Below are 15,398 nucleotides of genomic sequence, written 5' to 3' on the forward strand. Positions count from 1 at the left end.
AGTTTTTGATTGCATATAAGGACTTGCGGAAACGTCAATGATACATTCACCAAACAACAGGAATTCTGCAGATGCTGGAAATTCAAGCAACATACATCAAAGTTGCTGGTGAACGCAGCAGGCCAGGCAGCATCGATAGGAAGAGGTGCAGTCGACGTTTCAGGCCGAGACCCTTCGTCAGGACTAACGTTCACCCTTATTTTTCACGTCTTGGCCACATGCGGAACAACAACTCCCATCAGGCCAGGCGGTGGGGGCGCATGCGCACTTTCACTGGCGCCCTGTTGGGGGAAGTGACGCATGTAAACAGTCGGTGAGGGGGTGGGGCGAGTGCCGCCGAGTTGCTCTTGACAACGGCGGCTGGAGGGGAGGAGAGAAAGGGAAGCAGGGATGTCTGCTCTGAAGTACGCGGGGTTGGACGACACCGACAGCGAGGACGAGCTGCCTCCTGGCTGGGAGGAGAGAACTACCAAAGACGGCTGGGTTTACTACGCCAAGTAAGGAAACAAGCAGACAAATAAAGAGAGGCAGGGGAAAAATATACATCGATTCCATGTCATTTGCAGAGTTAGTTGTCACGCTTTTCCTAGAGCAACCAAAGCCAAACGCATTGCTGAAACTTTTTAAATCTTTGGGACCCCCCAACTAACTTTATTTAATTTGCTCACACTTCATTCTGCAATGTACATTTCTGTCTGATGCACAATGCCATTGCAATAATAGATCATCAGTCTGGAAAGTATAATTTATTGGGCCTTATATGAATGGGGGTGGGGAGTTTATACACACAAAACTCTTATAAAATTAGCAATATTTTCTAATACATGCATCTTATAATTGAACAGAAAATGGGGACGTGTTAGCTGCGTTCCTTGAAAACATCGTTTTTGAAGCAAAACGCTTCATTTCGCATAACTAGTAACGCTAATTCCTTGTGATTACATGCAATTTCCTGGCTTCTCTTCTCCCTGAACTCAGATGATTATTTAAACGTCTGCTGTGCACACACAAAAACTGCGTGTGAGCATAATCCACATTTGAAATACTGCACATTTTGACACTGCCATTCCAGTGGGAATCTTGAAAAGTAGGGGCGATAACTTTTAAATCATAGTGTAACTAAATTGTTGCAACATTGTTGCTGCCACATGTTTGACTATGCTAATAATTCCACTTGCCTTCCTACATTGCTGAGAGAGCTGCAATTTCCGACAGAAATCAAACTTGTCAGTTATTACAGTACATCAGTGTACCCTGCACCATTCCCAAATTTGAGAGGAGGATAAAGGGACAGCTGTTAAAAATTTGCACCACTTTTTTCAATACAGAATATCATATCATTGGCATTCCAACATGTATTAAAATGTTTGGCTAAGGCTACGTTTGTTTCCTTGACTTTTCATCCAACTACCTAAGCGAGCAGATTGCTTCGATATGGAATTCAGCAAAGATAACCTTCCTGCTTTTGGAATTGTATGTTGTGGTGATCAGGTTATCCTGGCACTTGAGAGAAGCTGATTACAATCATCTCTGGTCATCAGCATTGATTCGATACAAAATTCAAAAATTACCTTTTAATTAAATGCTAAATTCTTTGGTGTACTTTATTACATAGCTGTTCATACTACTGAAAGGCTCACGTTTCTGAAAACCAAGGCTAATCTAAAATTAGCCGTTCTAAGGGACTGAAATACAATAGATATGAAATATCAGTTAATTGTTTCTAAACGTGGCATTTTTATTTATAAACAGTCAGTTCTTCCCATCAAGCATGAGTATTCTGACTGGTGAAATTTGTACCTTCTGCAGTGCCAAGCCTTGATCTAAGTGTCCTCAAAGGAATTAAAAGTACATTCTTTCATTTTTTCCCCACATTATACCTCCATCAACTGTTTCATTCAGATAACATGAAAGTACTTGTTTGGATTTGCTAGGAAGTAATGAAGCTGCATTTTGAACAGTTCTATTTACCCCAGCAGCCGGATATTTAAAGGACCTGTAAAAGATATCTGATTTGTTCCCCCCATTTATCGTTGAGCGTTCATTCAGTGAGCTTCTTACAGGAAAATGCAGTTGACACACATTTTGAATTTAGTTCATTTAATTTTGTAATTTTTTACTGATGACCTCTGATACTCTTATTTCCAAAGTCAGATTTTTTCCATAGGCAGCCGTGCTGTTTCATTTACTTCTGTTATTAGCAGGATGCATAGGCTTCAAAATTCTAAGCCTACACTCAAAGGACCTATTGATCACAGTCTTTAAATTTTAATTTCCTTCAATGTTGTTGGCTTAAGGTGAACGAGTCGCAGATTTTTATGAACACTTAGTGATTGCATGCCTGAATAGTCAGGCTCTAATTTTCAGGAACTACCTTCATTTTTTTTTTGGATTTTGATTTGGTAGAAGAGAATCTGTACATACAGTGTAGTGGGTTTAAATCATGGTTGAGTTTTGCTGGGATAGACATACAGTAATTGACTCAATGTCTTCATCCTTCCTTATTTTACATTTACTTATTTAATAATTCTATAATTTTAAACATTTCAATTCATCTCTCATCTGTCTAAAATGAATACAAATGAAGTTATGCCACCTTAAGCTCTGGCATCTTCAAATTGATGCCACATTGATACACTATTTATGACAAGTCCTGGAATACAGTGTCAATGACTGCACGTTATTCTGGATGGAGATCTAATCGTGACAAATAAAGTTTTAACTTGTGTTTGAGTTCAAAGCATTTTGAAATAAAAGCTAACAATTTGTTGCCCTTTTTGGCTTAATGTGCTAGGTTTCAATGTATTGTGCTCATGAAAATCATTTTGGTTCTCAGTAGCTTTAATTTTCTCAATGTTAAAAACAATTATTTACCATAAATATATTCCATATATATAAGGACAACAGTAGCCTCACCATTTGTAGATGCAGGACATCAGCACTGGCTGCTTGGCTTCTTGAAATCCATTCATTGTAGACACCTAACTCTACATATCATTATCTTTCCTGTATAAAAGAATCAAAAACATGTCATTCAGCATGAAGTGTCCATGACAAAGGTTATAATGTACATGTGCAGCCTCCTTCCTCCTTTTTTTTCTGTGGTATTGTCATGAACCTTTGTATTCTCTCCTAACTTATTACAGGGAGTCCCTGGGTTATGTAAGGTTTCCATTTCAGAGAACTGCCATTAAGCTGCTTTCTCCTTTTGTCAGAAATACATATTTCTATAGTAACCCATACTGCATCACTCTGTGAGAGATTGCGGAGCTGTGTACCAGATACTGTGGTTAGCAGCACAGGAGCATCTCAGGGAACTGCCATGTCCCCTTTCCTGTTCACCATCTACACCTTGGGCTTCAGTTACAAGTTGGTCCTGCCACCTGCAGAGGTTTTTTGGATGATTCAGCAGTTGTGGGCTGTATCAACCGGGGTCAAGAGACTGAGTACAGAAGAATGGTGGACAACATTGTTGAGTGGTTTGGGCTGAATCACCTGCAGCTCCACTTCACTAAGACAAAGGAGTTGGTGGTGGACTTCAGGAAGGTGAAAACATCCTGTATTCCCATCTCCATCAAGGGAATGGATGTGGAAGTCGTCCGGGACTACAAATACCTGAGAGCTCACCTGGACAATAAACTAGACTGGACTAAAAATACAGGGGCTCTGTACAAGAAGAGACAGAGCTGACTGTACTTCCTGAGGAGGCTCCAGTCATTCAACGTCTGCAGTACAATTCTGCAGATGTTCCTTGCTTCAGAAGTGGCCGGCATTCTGTGCTGTAGTCTGCTAGGGCAGCAGGGTGAGAGCAGCTTTCGCCAAGAAGATCAATAATCTGGTTCTGTTCTGGGGGTGGAACTGGATTCCCTAGTGGTTGTGTCTAAAGGAGGATGCTGTGGAAGCTACGGAGCATCATTGGCAATTCCTCTCAGCCTCTCCATGACGCACTGGAAAAACAGGAGCACCTATGATTTCACCAAGGTGCACCACTGTACGCCACAGGAGATCCTTTTTCCCTGTGGCTTTCAGACTCTACAACTCCTCCTCCTTAAGTGTCTAAGTATATGGTTTCATTGCACTTCTGTATTTTGCACGACTACTTTTTCATGCATTTTTTTTCATACCTGAATGCTTACATTTTGTATTTTAAAGTATATATTTCTGACTGAGTAATAAATAAAGTTTTATCTTATATACAGTTGTAGAGGTTATTTCATCGTGTAATTACCCCAACATCCTCATAACTAAACTATTGGAGTTTAGACTGTATGTAGTCATTAATGAATGCCATGAAATGTGTTTACCAGCTTCAAAAATGCTTTAAAAATGTATGGGGGAATTTGTGGATTATATTTCCTTAAATTAGGTGATTCATAATCCAGTTACCCCTGTATTCCTTTCTCCACTGTGCTTAAATATATCCATGACAGTTACCTTAACTGCCTTTTGTGACAATATGTTTAAGCTGACAAGTTAGAATAAAAGATGATTGCTTGTATGAAACATATGCTTTAAGTCAAGTTCATTGTCATGTGCAGAAGTACAGTGAGGCACAGGTACAATGAAAAACTTACTTGCAGCAGCATCACAAACATGTAAGTGCAAACAACACAATATACAGTATACACGTAATGCATTATGCCACAAAGTGGGAAAAAACTGCACAAAGAAGGCCTTAATATATATAAAAAAACAAAGGCACAATTGAAAACAACTCCATGGTTGTGTAAGCAGTGGTTTGTAGCATTCTATTACTGAGGCAAGGTTAGGGTTGTGCAGGTATGTGGGGGTAGTGGGGATCTTGATGATAGATGCTGCCTTCTTGAAGTAGTTTCTCTTGTAGCTGCTGTCAGGAGCAAGAAGGGTTTTACTCATGGTTGACTGGTCTGTGTGCATAATTCTCTGCAGCCTCTTGTGCATTGGAATTGCTATACCAGGCTGTGATGTAGTGAGTAAGGATACTTGCAACAGTGCATCTGTGGAAGGTAGAGTACTTGATGCTGTGCCAGATCTCCTTACGGTTCTAAGAATGTAGAGGTGTTGATGGCTCTCTTTGTGGTTGCATATGTACATTGTTGGCTCATGATACTACAATAAAAATATCTATGTGTATATACTTGTGTACCCAATATCTCGATGTTGGTGCCTACAATGAGTGTATTTTAAGAAGGCTACCACTGAAGTTTTGATCTCTAAATAGTGGAAGTGCTAAAGATCTTTATTTTGTATGGAATGTCCATAGTGAAATCAGCAGAATAGCAATTCTTTTGATGTTTTGGAATCAAAGCTGTTGAGGACTAAAATAATGTGACTAAAGAAGATCTTAATCTTTTCATTTTGAATGGTGCTCTGTACTTAACGTTCCTCTCACTAGTTTTGATCTCATAGTTATGGCAGTCCCATTAGGTTTTTTTCATAACGGACTAGATAAATCTATTGGAAAGTTCTTGCATGTCATGGCTGTTGGAGAAGTTTATGTGGTAAACTTGCAGGTTTGAATGTCGGATCCATTTGCCATATTAATTGCAGCTCAAAATGGGACAGCACTCGAAGATCTCTTGTGTGGCAGTTGCAAGGAGCTTGAACAATTTAGTTTATTCCGGCCATGTGCACTGGGGAGCACCAACAGTGAGATTTCAAAGATTCTTCACAGACTCCATAAAGACTTGCCACAGTTTATGTATTTACATTACTATAGTTGTGGATTTTAAATTTCACCATAATTTATCATTAACCCACTTTGTTTTTTTATTTTTGTTTTATCTCTTCTTGGTTGCCTCTATCTGCATGACAGATAGAACTTTGCCAGACAGCAGATTCCCTGTTCTCTTTGCAAATGGGTGCTCAAATTTACTGACTTGTCCTTCTGTCCTGACCTTGTGTTTACCTTGTAATTGCTCTTCTGCACTTAATTTATATCACCATCTTCATTCGTTTACCTCTGATCTGGCTTGCTCTACTTGTAGTCTAAACACTTTGTTCCAAGTACTCACTTCTTCTAAATAAGCTTTAATCCACTTCCACTATTGGCTTATTTTCCCATCAAACTATTCTAATAACAAATTCATTACAAACTTTCTCAATTTTCTTATGATTCCCAGCGATTCCTTTTTCACTAACAATTTGAGGTTTTCAGAAACTGTTCACTGGCCTTCAGCAGCAGGTGCTGAATGTATCAGCAGAGTTTGGCAGATGGGAACCGTGGATGGCGAAGTTGGGCGGATTAGGATGATCCAGCCCAATCATTAAGAGTTTTATTATATTATACCTCAGCTGATCTATTGAGAGATCGAACCTCAGGTTGTTCAATCCCTCATTGAGATATAACTGCTAAGTTCTTGTTTCACTCTTGTTATGTACATACATCTATTGATGCTTCTGAACACATCTTCAGTGATGTTCCTGGAATCATCGCGTGTTTCAGGTCTTTCAACATCATACAGCCTCCTCCAGGTGACCCAGCCGGGGCTGTTCAGACCCCAGCTTGTGTCCAGATGGCTAGCTACTTATGACTCCATGGCTCCCCTCTTTTGAACCACAGACGTAAATCTTTGAGATTCTGGGATATACTAAAGATTGAAAAAGAGTAAGTTGTAAAAAGGCTAGCAAAACATAAAATGGTTAAATACACTAGTACAAATGGAACACATCAAAGTTTTGAGGGAGGACATTGTAGGGGCTCTGGTGGTAATCTTTCAATTGCTTCTTGGTGCGGGGGTATTGCCTAATAACAGGATAATTGCATATTTTCATCTTTTTTTAAAAATAATTTTTATTTTAGCGATACACTGTTGAGTAGGCCCTTCTGGCCCTTTGAGCCACGTTGCCTCAGGAACCCCTGATAAACCCAACTAACTCTTAACTAGTCATGGGCCAATTTATAATGACCAATTGGAGAAACTGGAGCGCCCATACATTCCACGGGGAGGATGTACAGAGTCTTCTTACAGAACGGCACTGGAGATGAACTCGGAACTCTGGAATACCCTGAGCTGTAATAACATCACGCTAAGCACTACGCTACTGTGGTGCCCATGGTATCCATCTTGGATCAAAAAAGGGTATAGGGATTAAGCTAGCCCTACCTAGCTGGTGGGGTAAATGTGAGACACAATCAGTGGCAGAACTAGCAGTGGCTTATTTAAATATGATTGGATTAGAGTACATTGGCATGGATTTGTTCAAGGCCAATGTCCACGTATCTTAGTAGAATTTTTGAGGAATAAACGGGAAGTTTGGGTGTTGTGAACATATGGACTTCAGGAGGTGTTTCATGAGGTACTGTGGAATAGGCTTGTTGCCAATGTTGAAAGCCATAGAAAAAGAACTTGTGGCAATATGAATAAGATCTTGTCTTTAAGTCACTGGAAACAATATCAGTGAAAGGTTGCTTTTTGGACTGGTAGGAAATGTATGTTGAAACTGGAGGCTGAGATGTAATCTAATAAAAGTCTTAAAGATTGGGTTGGGACCACAGCTTTTCTTATTACTAGCACAATCTTGCTGATGTCCTATTGTCTGTCCTCCGTAACTATGAAGTACACCCTATCCACGTTGTATGCGCCTTCAGACTATGCGGATTCACAGTTATGCGAGGAACCTATTTCTACCAACGTCTCGTTATATGTGTCCAAAATTCACAGTTATGCGAGGAGCACTGCCTTCCCGCCAATACAAGTCACGTGCGCACACCTCACAGTCTCACTGTTGGGATGAGAAGCACCGGTTTCCCGCCAATACAAGTCAGGTGCGTGCGCCTCACAATCTCTCTCCCGCCACTCTCGCATTGGTTTTGGCAAGGTGTGGATGCGCGATCTTAAACTTCTGTTGGTTTTACCTACGGTGCAGTGATTTTTGCGCTTGAAATATTTAACTGTGTCTCCTAAGCGTCCGATGTCATGTTTTGGGCCGTCAGCCGAACGACAGAGAACCGCTTTAATACTTGAAAAAAAGTTGGAAATTATAAACAGCGCGGCATCAGCTGAAGGTAACACAGCTCTGGGACACTACTGCCGGGAACAGAATCTTGCCTTTAAAGTTCTTTTGTTGCTTGACAATGCGCCAGCCCATCCTAAACATTTGGACAGCATTCATTCTAACATAACAGTGCGTTTCCTGCTGCTTAACACAACATTGCTGATTCAACCACTCGACCAAGGTGTGATCCACATTCAAGGCGTGCGTATTATTTTTATGGCAAACTATCTTTAAGATGCTGCAAGCAACAGACGATTTTGAAAATCCTGGGAGTTTACCAACGGTGAGGGAATGGTAGAAGTCAGAACACTTGGCACAAATGGCAATGGACGTGGACCCAAGTTTAGAACGGAGTCAGCATTTCAGTAGTTCCCTGCTGTCAACCCTTCTTCCCTACAAGCAAATTTAAAACAAAATGCTGCCAAGCAAACAACCCTCACCATTTTATGCAAATTGCTGTAATCTTCTGCTGCCGGCAGTTCTAAGAGTTCTGTGAATCTTCCTTCACCCCTTGCTGTGCTTGTTATTATCCTGACGACCACAACCATCCACCTTATCCGTGTAAAGCTGCCCGACACCACAACAACCATTCATCTCCCAGAGTGAACACACCTGCCACTGTTGGTGAGTACTGTACACCAGAGTATGTTAACTTTCTATGATTTATTGCATTAAATATTACCTTAAATTGATTAAATATAATATAAATGTTGTCTTGTAATACTGCTTTTGTGTCGTATTGGTATAAAAATGTGAATAAATTATAGATAAAACATATTTAGGGAGCCTTCTGGAACGCATCCCTATTTTCTCCATTTAAATAATTATTCACATTATGCGATTTCACATTATGCATCAACTTTGAGGAACGTATCCCTCGCGTATAACGAGGATAGGGTGTAATACAAAATTCTTGGACGGAAGTTGCTCACTCGTTAAGTGCTTGTTGACCTACAGTGGCTCCCAGTTCAACAAAGTAATTATTTTTAAAAATCTTATTTTGTTTTTCGACTTCTAAAACTTACTGAGATATCTGTGATTCTCTCCAGTTCTAAACTCCTCAAATCTCATTATGACCCTACCGTTCTACAGCAGTGAGATATCTGTCCTTTTTCTTGTCTGATCTTCTTGATCTTTATTCGTTCTTTCCGGTAGTCATGTCCTTAAGTAGTATTTTTTTTCTCTGAAGAATGTTCTTCCACTTGAAGAGGGAGCTCTTTCTATAGATGTTGCTTCACCTGCTTTTTTTCAATATTATTATGCCCAGCATACTTTCTTTTATTTTTCAATAGAATTTATTTCCTAGCATCCCTGCTTCTTTTTCTTTCTCTACAATGTTCCTTAAAACCTAGCTTTATGTATTTTGGTTAGGGTTGATTTTGTCAGTTAATGCATCTTTGAGGTACTTTGGGACAAAGTGTTAAACTTATTATATAAATGTGTTTAAATGATGTATTTATTAAGCCAATAAAATAGACTGACCATGATACTGCTTGGCATGCTTGGGATGTTACTAAGTCATTGAATTTGGAAATTCTTGAAATAACTAAAGATTAAGTCATATTTTAATACTTTGGGTCCCCATGAACAATGGTTCAGTGCATAAGACTCACCTGTGTAGGAAGGCTGTGGATCCAAATCCCATTCTGTGGAGCTGAGCACAAAATTCTAGACTGCCACTCAAGGTAATAATGTGACAATAAAGATCAGCCCTGCTTGCTCTCCCAAATGGGTGGAAGAAATCTCAAGACCTGCACATATTTGCCTATTCAAAAAGGTAGATGCGAAGAATTTTTCCCAGCTATTGCCTCCTGAATTTGTCATTAGTGGAAGTATAATTTTAATAGATACTTTAGCTCGGCTAGAACAATGGCCTAGTCAGTCCTGCCTCCAAAATATTCAGAAGCAATTACTTTCTTTGTGCTCAAATCTTGTGTCCCTTTGAGTAGGCATCAAATAGAGTTAATTAATCCAGAAACAATTCACAAAGTTGGTGCAGGATCATTAAGCTGTTGGGATGTTATGTATTTCTGGTAAGGCATTAAAATGAGAACCTGTCAACTTGCCAAGATTGATACTACAATATATAGTACTACCTAAAGATGACCAAGGTGTTTGTTTTACATCTAGGCCAATATTACATTTAATCTGTTGCGGTAAGGACAGATTGTATAGTTACTGGTATTCATTATTTGCAAAACCTTGCTCAAGTCTCAAATGCAGATGTGTGAGGTGTTGCAGTTTGGCAGGGTAGGACTTACACATGAATGGTTGGGCACTGAAATGTGCGATGAAACAAAGGGATCCGGGAATAGAGATCCATAAATCCTTGATGGTGGTGTCACAGGTCAATAGGGTCATAAACAGAGCTTTGGCACATTGGCCTTCATAATCAGAGCACTGAATACAGAAGTTGGATGTTATGTTAAAGTTGTATAAGACATCGGTGAGGCTGAATTTGGAGTTTTGATCACCTACTTACAGCAAAGATATCAATAAGCTTAAAAGAGTGTAAAGAAAATTTACAGGGAAGTTGCTGGAACTTGAGGACCTGAGTTAAAGGGATCAATTGAATAGGTTAGACTTTGTTTCCCAGAACTTTGGAGAATAAGAGGTAGATCTTCGAGACTTTAAAATTATGAGGGGTATAGATAGGGTAAATACATGCAGGTTTTCCCCCCTCAGGACATGTGATACTAGAACTAGAGGTCATAGGTTTAGGGTGAAAGTTGAAATATTTAAGGGGAACCTGAAGGGGAACAACTTTGCTCAGAGGGTGGTGAGAGTGTGGAATGAACTGCCAGCAGAAGTGGTGAATGCAGGTTCATTTGCAACATTTAAGAGAAGTTTGAGTACACGGATAAAAGGAGCATGGAGTGCTATGGAGTGTGAGTAAATGAGATTAGGCAGACACAGACTATATGGGTCAAATAATCTGCTCTTTGCTGTAGTGCTCAGTATTCCATATTAAGTTGTGTATATCCACATAAGAAAAATGACAGCACTGCAAAGGTTATCCATTGATTATAGTTGGGATTGAGAATTTCATAGGCTGTAGAAGGGCTACACAAAAGCATATTCTGTTTTAGATTTTGAGTATCAACTAAATGTTTAGTCATTAGAATTTTAAATTGTGATGCGTTACTCTGATTCTACTCAGAACTCTCCTGTGTTGCAAATTTAAAAATAAATGTTTTGTGATATAGTAATGCAAATGCATCAGCATGATCTTAAATGAAACTCACTGTTCTTTTGTTCTCTTTTTATTGATCTTATTTGCTCCCTGTTTGATATAATTTTATTCAAACAGGGATTGCCTAAACATGAAATTCTTCAAGAAAATTTGAATAATCATTATTCGAGATAATGCTTGCCCAACATCTTTATACAGTGGTGTCCAATGTATAACATTCTGAGGATTACACATTATTGGACAAAAATTGTTTTCTCCTGTCGAAGTGGTCATTACATTGTAAGATTATGGAGGCAGGTCCTTTTGTTGTTGTCTCTTTATTGTTCATATTTCTTCAAAGCCAAAACTCACAAGTTTTTCCACATTTAAGTACTTATGAAATTTTCTTTTGAAAGTTACTTTATTGACATGATTTTTTCTGATTGCCATAAACTTGTGCCTTCCAGTTTTTGATTTTCCACTGTAGAAACTGTTTTACCTTATTTTCTCAAATGTCAGGGAATGAGTACTTTATGATATGATTTTGTTAAGGTACTAAATATGCATTTGAATTGTAGGTGCATTATGATGGATAGAGTTATAAAAGGTCCAAGAACTGCTATGTTTTTAGTGAATATGCGTTTGTTCTGCATACTGTAATTAAAATATACTCCTTGGGCTGAAGAACTCATCACATTTAATATGTTAACAAAATATACACAATTTGTGCAAGTTACACTGCTCTTGTGGTTTATCTGATGCTTTAAAGCTATAAGGATTAATTTTTCCTTTTGTTTCAAGCCTAGGATGTCCTTGAATTGTAACCAGTGCTCCTTTTACTCTCTAGCTTATTTAATTCTCAGTATACAGATATTGATTTTTATTATTTATGGGCCTTATTTTCATTGTGTGCTATAATTAGAGACTGGATCATGTATGATTTTTTCTTGGGCCCAGTATTGCACTATTTTTGAAAAGTTTGATCCAGTGTAGACTCAGATGAGAGGGATATTATTACTATTGTGCAGAAGATTTGAATGTTGGTATTGTAACTGTGCTTTATACTCACTTCTGTGTTTGATTGCTTGATAGTTATGCTCAAAACATGTGAATGAGATAAAATAATTATATGCATCTCTTATTATTTTTAATCATCTGAAATTAGAGAATGCCAAGGGCAAGGATAGTAAATTGGATTCTAATTCCTTTTGCTTGTTGGAATGATGAATTGTAAAGCATGGAGAAAAATGAAAATAAAATAGCTTTTTAAAGACAAATGACAAAAGGATAATATTCAATGTGGTTTATGACACGTGGTGTCTGATATCGAAGCATGCAGATTAGGAAGCTTAGAGGTGGTTGCCTTTGTGTTGAGTTAGTATATTTGTGTTATTTTTGTTAAACTATGGGGTGGTGAAAGGGAAAATGCTAGCCTTAGTATCTCCAGCTGCACCCTTGTGGTGCCTGCTCTGTGTGTGTGTGTGTGTGTGTGTGTGTGTGTGTGTGTGTGTGTGTGTGTGTGTGTTTGTTGACACGTTTGAGAGTAAATCACAAATTATGAAGCTTCACTGATAAGGTATCTTAAAAAAGCCATCATAATAGTTGTAACGTTCCTCAGGAGAGGAAACATAGGCCATATTTGACTAGATGTCATTACATGATCTCTCTAATTGCACCCTGGACATCAAGTGGCTCTACTTTCATGAGGAGTACCCATATTGGGCATGTCCCAGGAGGTCATTGTGTTCAAAATGAAAAGAATAGAATGATTTGTTAGAAATAAGGTTGTCTTGTTATTACATTTTAAGAATAAAAGTTATTCTCTGATGGATTGCGAAGGAAAGTATTCCAAAGGGAGGATAAGGCAACTGTAGCTGACAAGGGAAGTCAAAGACAGCACAAAAGCAAAAGAGAGGGCATATAATATAAAAAAAATGGAAGGCAACTACAAAAACAATGACAGCAACTGATGAAATATGAAGGTAAGCCGGCCAATAATATAAAAAGAGGATATCAAAAGTTTTTTCAGATACATAAAGAGTGAAAAAGGCAAGAGTAGATATCAGACAGCTGAAAAATAATGCTGGAGGTGGAGTAATGCGGGAACAAGGAAGTGGTGGATGAAGTCAATAATTATATCCGAATCAGGTTTAATGTCACTGGCATATGTTGTGAAATATATTGTTTTGTGGCAGCAGTACATTGCAATACATAATAGAAATACTATGAATTCTAATAAGATGCATATATATTTATTTATAAGTAGTGCAAAACGAGAGCAAAAAAAAGTGATGTAGTGTATATAAGTTCATTGTTCAGTCCGAAATCTGATGGTGGTGGGGAAGAAACTGTTCCTAAAACAGTGAGCATGTGTCTTCAGGCTGTAGTACCTCCTCCTTGATGGTAGCAATGAGAAGAGGTTATGTTCCAGGTGATGGGGGTTCTTAATGACAGATGCCAACTTTTTGAGGCATCACCTTTTGAAGATGGCCTCGAATCTGGTTGAGTTTGCAACTTCCTGCAGCTTTTTCCTATCCTGTATAGTGGCTCTTGCCTACCAGATAACGATGCAACCAGTTAGAATGTTCTTCACAATACATCTGTAGAAATTTTTGAGAATCTTTGATAACATACCAAGTTTCCTCAACTACTAATGACATATAGTTGATGGCGTGTCTTTGTAATTGCATCAATATGTTCAGTCCAGGATAAATCTTTAGAGATAGCAACACCCAGGAACTTGAAACAGCTCACCCTTTTCACTGCTGAGTTCTCGATGAAGACTGGTGTGTGTTCCTTTGACTTCCCTTCCTGAAGTCCACAATGAATTCTTCGGTTTTGCTGATACTGAGTGCATGGTTGTTGTTTCAACACCACTCAACTGGCTGATCTATCTCATTACTGTGTGCTTCCTCATCACCATCTGAAATTCTGCCAGCAATAGCTATGTCATCAGAAAATTTATAGATGGCACCTGAGCTACGCCTAGCCACACAGTTGGGGGTGTAGAAAGAGTAGAGTAGTGGCTAAGCATGCATCTTTGAGGTGCGCTGGTGTTAATTGTCAGCAGGGATGAGATGTTATTTCCGATTGTATTGACTGTGGTCTCCCAAGAGGAAAGTTGAAGTTCCATTTGGGAGGGAATTACAGAGGCCCAGGTTTTGGAGCTTGTTAATTAGTACGGAGGGTGTTGAACGCTGAGCTGTAATCAATATACAGTAGCCTGAAATTGCTATTGTCCAATTGAACCAATGCTGAGTAGAGATAAGTGAGATTGCAACTACCGCAGACCTATTGTGATAGGCAAGTTGTAGTGGGTCCAGGTCCTTGCTTAGGCAAGAATTGATTCTGGCCATGACCAACCTCTCAAAGCACACCATCACAGTAGATACGAGTGCAACTGGATGATATCTGTTGAGGCAGCTAGCCCTGCTGTTCTTGGGCACTGGTATGATTGTTACCCTTTTGAAGCAGGTAGGAACCTCCAACTACAACAATGAGAAATTGAAGATGTCCTTCAACATTCCCACTAGTTGGCTGGCACAGCTTCTAGATCATCAGTCTTTAATGCCACAGATCTAGCTCTCAGCAGACTGTTATCTCCTGGTTCATCCATGGCTTTTGGTGGCACACACTCATGAAGTTGGAGAGAACTGTAACGTATTCATTCAGATCCGAAGATGAATCCCTGAATATTGTCCAGTCCACTGACTCAAAGCAGTCCTGTAAAGGTTCTTCCACCTCCCTTGACCATACTTTCTTGATTTTCAGTACTGAAGCTGCTGGCTCGAGTTTCTGCTTATACGCTGGGAGTAGAAGTACAGCCAGTTGATTGAACTTTACAAAATGCAGGCATGCGGTGGTATGATAAGTATTCTTGATGATCGTATAACAGTGGTCAAGTGTGTTGGCTCCTTTGGTTCCACAGGTGATATTTGTTGATGGTAGTTCTTCAGAGACTTGTTCAAGGTTCAGAGACTCCTTCAATAAGTCTACACTTCCTACATCAGCCTTCACTGTGGAAGATACCAGCAGTATGCCAGAAATTCATTGCCTTGCTGCTGCTTGTGCATGGGAGGAAGAGTTGGGGGGCTTTGGGGTTCTAACGTTTTAACTGTTCTTCGTTCTTTGGGGCACTCCTGTTTTTGTGGATTTCTGTGAAGAAAAAGAATTCCAGGATATATATTGTATACATTTCTCTGATATTAAATGCACCTATTGAAGCCTATTGAAATTTGAGTGCGTCAAG

General features: G+C 39.2%; 1 protein-coding gene across 6 annotated transcripts in view; it reads left to right on the forward strand.

Annotated features, from left to right (window-relative positions):
- The first annotated feature begins 342 nt into the window (after window positions 1-342).
- Window positions 343-15,398, forward strand: part of wwox (WW domain containing oxidoreductase) — a 1,184,285-nt gene continuing 1,169,229 nt past the window's right edge. For all 6 annotated transcript variants that reach the window (XM_063067209.1, XM_063067210.1, XM_063067215.1 and 3 more), the window contains exon 1: window positions 343-497. In XM_063067209.1, the coding sequence (XP_062923279.1) occupies window positions 391-497 (107 nt within the window). In that variant the 5' untranslated portion in view covers window positions 343-390. The remainder of the gene's footprint in view (window positions 498-15,398) is intronic.

Source organism: Mobula hypostoma, chromosome 14 (genome assembly GCF_963921235.1).
Source record: "Mobula hypostoma chromosome 14, sMobHyp1.1, whole genome shotgun sequence".
Taxonomy (NCBI): domain Eukaryota; kingdom Metazoa; phylum Chordata; class Chondrichthyes; order Myliobatiformes; family Myliobatidae; genus Mobula; species Mobula hypostoma.